Source organism: Echiichthys vipera (genome assembly GCF_963691815.1).
Source record: "Echiichthys vipera genome assembly, chromosome: 9".
Lineage (NCBI taxonomy): Eukaryota > Metazoa > Chordata > Actinopteri > Perciformes > Trachinidae > Echiichthys > Echiichthys vipera.
In genome coordinates, this window is record NC_139834.1 from 12,917,519 (window position 1) to 12,924,892 (window position 7,374).

At 39.5% G+C, this 7,374-nt stretch overlaps 1 protein-coding gene across 1 annotated transcript in view; it reads right to left on the minus strand.

Annotated features, from left to right (window-relative positions):
* The window catches only part of LOC310951221 (ninjurin-1), a gene marked incomplete at both ends in the record, with an annotated part of 249,679 nt that extends 242,305 nt beyond the window's left edge, over nucleotides 1-7,374 (minus strand). Inside the window, 1 exon segment of the mRNA XM_083919346.1 lies at nucleotides 7,310-7,374. Within this exon segment, the coding sequence (XP_083775472.1) occupies nucleotides 7,310-7,374 (65 nt within the window).

Here is a 7,374-nt window from a genome sequence, read left to right on the forward strand (position 1 = left end):
AAACCTCTTAATTGTTATGTCAGTTGATGTTCACCCAACATGAAGCAGAGTTCACATTAAAAACATCCTTTTTTCACAGCAATGTCCTCAATGAGTAAGTTGTCAACAAGTGCCGTAGAAGGGAGTAATGACGTTTTTCACATGATGTGATCAGACCTGCTCCTATCAGCCAGAGGACTCGGACAAAGCTGAGGCACAAACAGAAACCAAATATAACATAACACTACACACTCAAAAACACACCAGCAGGCTGGCTGTTTTTCCTGCTCCCACAGTAGAGCAGAGGATAATGGGAAAGATTAGTGTGAGAGGCTGATGCCAGGCGGCCCTTTCTCTGAGAGCACAGCTCTCAGTGGCCCTCGGCAATTAGAGCATCCACTCTAGCAGGCCGGGCCTAATGAAGAGTCCGGAGCATAGGAGTAGAAGCGGGCAGCCAGGGATCGATCCCCAGCCTGGTGAGGGCACAGGTGCGGGGCCGACAAGGGAAAGCCTTGGGACTGACGCACCGCTTCTTTTTCTTCTGTCATACATAGGTTGCCCTCAGGGATATACGGCTTTATCTTTCTCTGTGTTCCCAAGTTTGACCTCTCAACATCATTATACTAACTCATTTTCGCATGTTGCTAAATTGTTCTCCCTCTTGATCTCCAAACTTCTGTTGCTGATGTTCATCAATAGGACAATGGCTTGTTGTGAGTCTCTCATGCCCCCAGCTTTGGTATGTCAAACTAAACTACAGGGAATTTTTGTTTTTTAAGCCTGACATTTATTGAGAATAATCCTTCCAGAGCAGTAATTGTTCATCCGGAGTAGGCATTACTACAGCTTTTCCTTTCACTGTGACATTTAATGAGCTCTTTTCTATAAATGACAGGTTATCCATAACCATTTTTTTAAGCATACTTTAGGTGTATCAGAGACTGTGAACATTTGTGGTTCAACTTAAAGGATAACGATGGTGTTATTTGACCCTTTTGGGATGGCTGTTGATCAAGACTGAAACATCTCAACAACAATTGGATTGATTGCCATGAAATTTGGTACAGTCCCGGTCCCCAAAGAATGTAGCCTTCTGGTGACCCTTACCGTTTACTCTAGCACCGCCATGACGTTGACATTTTTTATTCTGAGTACGATGTCTCTTGTCATTAAATTTGGTACAGATCATGGTCCCCTGAGGGTAAATGAATGACTTTTGGGAGTGTGTTAGCATGCTGATGTTGACATTTAGCTCAAAACACCGCTGTGCCTCTTTACAGCTTCACAGTGCCACTTGAGTGGCTGTAGACTCTTGTGTCGTGTTTAACAACTATTACCCTGAAGATATCAAAACTAACAATAAATTTAACAACATTGTTTTTAATGTTCAGCCACATTGCTGGCATGGGGCCAAAAGCAATACGGCCCTGTGCCACTCCAGTGTCATCCACAAATACATTGAAAAACTTTAGCTACTGTTGATTTTATTTATTTAAATGAACATGGACAGTGTAGGTTTTTTTTTGTTTTTTTTAAATTCTGCAGCTCCTTGTCACTAATAAACTGAAGTGTACAGTGGCCATGTTAGTACGACAGACATATCACCCAAATCTGACTTTCGTAAGCATTTTTAACCATTTTGGATGTCAATGCTTGTTAATAAGATAACTCGTTTTTGTCTTTTAGATGGGATTTTTTTAGCCTTTCCTTCAAATGTATCCACTTCTATTTTACTTGACACTGTAAGCCTAAAAAGCAGGGAATTTTAAAACTCAAACAATAGCATTTCACTTCTCGTTGTAAGAATAAACTCACTCACATACTTACTCTATATTCTGATCATGCCTACTGCTGCTCAGTCTTTGAAAAGGTCAGGACCCTCTTCCTCCTCCTGCAGTTTCTGCATCTTCACGGTGATCAGCATGCTAATAAAGCTAATTGCCATTTCTAGTTTTGGATTAGCATTCAGAGGGAAGGGCTAGTCAGCAGGGATGACAGCTGTTGTGGCTAATGCTAACACAAGAGAAGATGCTCCAAGTATTTCTGTTCGATACCACCAGGTCTTCAACCTGGATTACAGCAGTTCATAATGGCCACTGTCAGAATTTCACTAACTAATCTGGGGCAATTGATTATTGCCAAAAGTACCTCCAGAAACACCAGAGTCACCATGTGGCTGTTTCAAAGTGCTCTATTTTTGTTTTTAGTCCAATACTTTGGTTTATGACCAAATAACCTTTCTTGGTTGTTTTGCTTATGGAGCCCCAAAAGAGTAACAGAGTGATTTTTTTGGAGGACCACTTTGATGTTTCCTCTTCCACTTTTTCTGAGCTACATATAAACCTTTTTTCACTCAGCTGCAGCAGAACACCACACTTTGGATCAGCTCATTCTATTTTACTTTAATATGCTGCTCAATAGGCATAATCATACTGATACGCTCTAAAATCAGGGGTAAAAGTAGACAAGTACCACTAAAACATTCGGGGCCAGTATGCTATCGGGAAGAGGGGACAGCTGCCAAAACCCACATACAACAACTCATCATGATTCGATTTCAGCAAGAATATATCTGCTAACGTTAGGTCCAGATAAACAACATCAATCGTTCCAGCTGTGTGCAGCAGCACACCCCTGTGGGTTTTTAATTCATGCCGCTGGTGTGCTAGAGCACATTGGCATTAGGTAGCCTTATTAGGTTATAACTGTGTTTGTTTACTATAATGTTTACTTTAGAACATATTTTTAGTCTAATTATATAAAACATATGGCTTGTAACGTCTTATTAGAAAAGCTCTGTAAAGCAGAGGAGAGCTGCAGAGTCTCTTCTCTGTTGGGTCATAGCCACATGTAGGAGCCAAATGCTTCCTAAGATAATATTTTTTGGTGCTTATTAATTTTATATTTGATGTTGGTATTGTTATTGCATCCCTACCTAACAGTTGGGTGCATGCTAAATATAGGCCTTTCACAGAACTGAATTTTTTGATTTGCCGAACGCGCCGGTGTGCGAGTGCAGCGCAGAAGGAGAGATAGTAGTATACTCTTTGGAAAGTTGGAGGCACGCGGTTTTCTGACCGTTTTAACACGTACTTTGGATGCTAGTTTGTGGACCTTTGGATCATTGTTATTATTTTCATTTTTTGCCTCAAGAAGCGTATGTATCTAAGTGGATTTGTGCTATAAATAGTTCAAAATAAATGTTCAAAACGGCGCAACTTTGAAGACGTTTTTTTTGTTTTTCTTTTTTTTATTGGACAACCTAACCAGAACACGCGTCAGCCATAAGGCTTCCTCCTTTCCTGGATAAACTAGAGTTTTATTGAGCATGCATTTCCGACACATGTACACCTCTGACAGTGCACATTATTTCTTTCATATATTACATTACATTCATACAATACCACGAAATACTGATGAGAAGCTACTTTTAAGAAAGTTGGAAAATGGGGCAATGATGAGTCCTGGTAACAGGATGTCATAAAAAAAAGCAGGATTTCTGACAAGACATTAAATAAAGCTTAATATTCTGATATAAGGCAGATGTAAAGTCATTGATAGTCATGGAGTAGGATAAGAGGCATGTGAGATATTTTGAAAAATGCAGTTAAGATGAGGCCTGATTGCTTTTCTTTGAACCTGATTTACAGCCACAGGCTCTTATAAGTGCTCTCATCATCAGAGAACAGTAATGGGCTGTGATACAAATACTTTGCGATATAGCGTGAGTCATGGCATGAGTTATATCATATAATTTTGACAAAAGGGAGTTCTATTAATGAGTGCCCTATAGCCCCCATGGAATCTTGGAGATGAGATACGTCTGAGAGCCAAAAGTCACTTTCAATGCAGGCTAATGTATGAATGTGGAATCATTACTGTGCAAGATACAAAAGTTTACCATTAAAAGCTATTGTAAAAAAAAAGAAAGTTAGAATCAGTTTTCTTTGTGTATGGCAGCATATGTTCATTTGTGCTTTTCGTATGTTTCATTGTTGTTAATATTGTTAGAGTCACATAGCTACTGGTCTAAATGGGATTTTAACCCCTAAGTGCAAAGCAAGAACAAATATTGTTGGTGTGGGTTACATTGAGCAGTGGCATGCCTTATTGATCCAAGATAATGTAATGAGAGGAGTCTTGGAAGAACAGAAGTGATCCATATGGCATCAGACCAATATAATGAACTTGTGTGTCGATGCAAATGGACAATTCCAAGCTGAGTTGAATCCTAATTGTTGTGGTCCAATTCTACTCGTATGGATTATTGAATCGATGGAGAGAACTAAAGAAATGTGCAGAAGAAATCTACAGACAGATAAATGGATATATACAATTACAACTGTGTGTTATCTTTAATCTCATTTTGCATAAAAGTAGATGTGGAAGGAAAAGTATTTTAGTATTTGGTCATCTGGATCTAAAAACAAGCAGAGTATTCGACTAAGAATAAGATTAATTAGGGATGCATACCACAGACGGTGATTCAGATTTACTTTTTAGTTTTAATGAAGGATGAGGATTGGTAGCAACCAGTCCCCTAATCTGACAAAGACAGTGCAAGCTCCTCATTACCAGATGCCAAACCACACATAAGCATAAAGTTATACACTAATAGAAACTGAATTTGGGGGAAGATCACTTAACTATGTGGGCGTAATCTGTAACACTGGTTTCAGGATTATTTAAATAGTGATTCCGAGGATCTAAATTGGCATTTGCAGAAGCTGAGTTTTTTCAGTTCTTTGTGACTCATTTCTTATTTGAATTGTCTAAACCCTAAAATATAAATGAATAAACAACACACTGACGTTCAAAATAATAATTTGCCAATGTTATTATTATCATAAATAAACATAACACTGCCATTTTTATTACTACAGGTTCTGTGTGGGGTTTGTTCAAGTTTTGTTGCATTGCTCAACTGCTGTGGCCCGGTGCAATCGAACACTACTGTCTCTCTGTTCATTAAAGGCTGGACAAGCACAGGTGACTTGCAGGAGGTAAGTGAGAATAGACACCTTCTTGGAAACCATTACAGAAAAAGTGTTAGACTTTGTTTACTTGGGAAAATATTGTCTCCATCTACATTCAAAATACCAATCAGTTTGGGGATTTGTTCAGGCCAAATCACCCAGAGGTCCCTCTCCCAGAAACAAAACTGAGCTGTGAACTTGCTGCTAATGAATCTTATTTAAGTCATACACTGATAAGATGAAATGTGAATGTATCAGTCAAACTGAGCTGAATGAGGATAATACCTGCTATGTGTCACCTTTGCAATTTCCGGTGATTGCCTGGGCGACAGGCAGGCTTAATGTGCTTCAGTCTGCGCAAGTGACAAAGCAAGATTTCCCATGCTCTTTACATTGTGTTAATAGGACATGCCGCTTTGGGTTTTCGTCATATTCTGTCTTATTAAAGTTCTCAGCTGAAGCCTTGCAAGTTCCCTTAAAACATAATGGTGAAAGCCATTAGAAGCCTCATTCACATACTATTGGAGGAGTCAACTGTGTCTTACATTTATTCAAATTTCCACTGTGACTTCCACACTAGTACTACTATTACTAATACTTATAATACTGCTTTGACTAGCTTTTTTCAACTTGAATGTATGAATGGCAACATAATGCAAATTTGTCTTCAAAGTCTTAAAAAATATCAAATTTACATTTATGTATAAACAGCATATTATTATGCCAACATGTAATTAATACAGCGGGTGCCATGCTGTAGATAGCTTGTGTATATTCACTGTTAGTCTCAATGAAAAAGCTTCACAGGACGTGACTATCTTCTCTTATTCATTCTGTATTCAGAGTCCCTGCACATCAGGATGGGAGAGCTCACTGACTTTGTCTTTATATGCATATATATTTATATTAACTTAATCAATTCAGAGACTCTTAAACTGAGCAGGTTTTGCTGATACGGCCGACAGCACTACGACCATCACACACACACACACACACACACACACACACACAAACACAGAGAGAGAGAGAGAGACAGACAGAGAAGCACACCACAACAAATATCTGTATGTTTCTGTAGAAAGACAAGCGATTGCTAACACACGTGTGACAGCTCTGACCTTCCCAATGACAGCAGCCTAACACCTGCTCTGTTCAGTGCCTTATTAGTTGGTTCATTAAAGGAGAAGAGAGTCGAAGGCTCCACCAGTTAGCAATTGTGTGCTTACATGTTTGTATGTTTAATGACGTGCAGATCTATGACTCCTTTCTACCATACACACCATGAACATTGAGACAGGAAAGAAAATTCTCACAAGTAAATAATTACTTGAGGATGTACGAGTCCCACCTTTTTTGCAAATCGGCAATTAAATCAGCTGATTAAAGTGGAGATTTGAGACGTTTTTTTGAGACAAAATTGTGATAACATTGTATTCTGGAGGTAGTTGTAGAAAGTACAGTTCAGGTAATTGGAGTCAGTAAATTGGAATATCTTTCTCTCTCCCTGTCACACACTCACGCACGCACACGCACGTGCGCGCGCGCACACACACACACACACACACACACACACACACAATGCAACAAAATGAGCAATCTTGTTATCATTTGCCAGTTCTGTTCATTTATTCATGAATTGGTCCTTAAGGGAACGACCATCGGCACAGCGATGAATCCTTTAATAGAGAAAACTCTGCAGAGACCAGCAGACAGACAGAGAGACGGGGTGGGTGTGGTGGGGGGAGGAGGACAGACAGCAGGTAATATTACTGAGGGACATTTCTGGTTACAGACGTAAGTGGTGAAGATTTCGATGAGTAGATGAGGTGGGATGTGAAGAACAGAGATGAGTTTGAAGTGGCAGATATCAGTCAAGATATCATTTTTGAATGATGTGGCATCTGGAGAGGCAAGAGCAGCAATTTGTAGCTCGTAACATTGTTTTATTTCTTTGACAGATCATCTTAATTTTTCAGCTTAAATTGGCCTCACAATTTCATTATCATTGCGTTTTCTTATATTCTTCTGCATATTTCTTATTACTGTATTTATTGAATGTAAGGCACATTGTAATGAACCGCGCTTCATAAAAATAATAATAAAAAAATCCCCTCGCTTAGAATGGGAGAGAAGCAGGGATTCTTTGTGTGGAGGAAAAAGAAGGTGTGACTCTCCTCTCACTCTGCTGATTACAGATGAAGAGGACTCTGCGGAGTTCTGCTGCAAGTTCCTGCTGCCTCATTGTTGAGTGTGCCTAATGCTCTCTTCTCTCTATTACAGCCCACAGCACTGCGGCCATCAAACACACACACACACACACAGACACACACACACACACACACACACACACACACACATACACACATACACACACACACACACACACACACACACACACACACACACACACACACACACA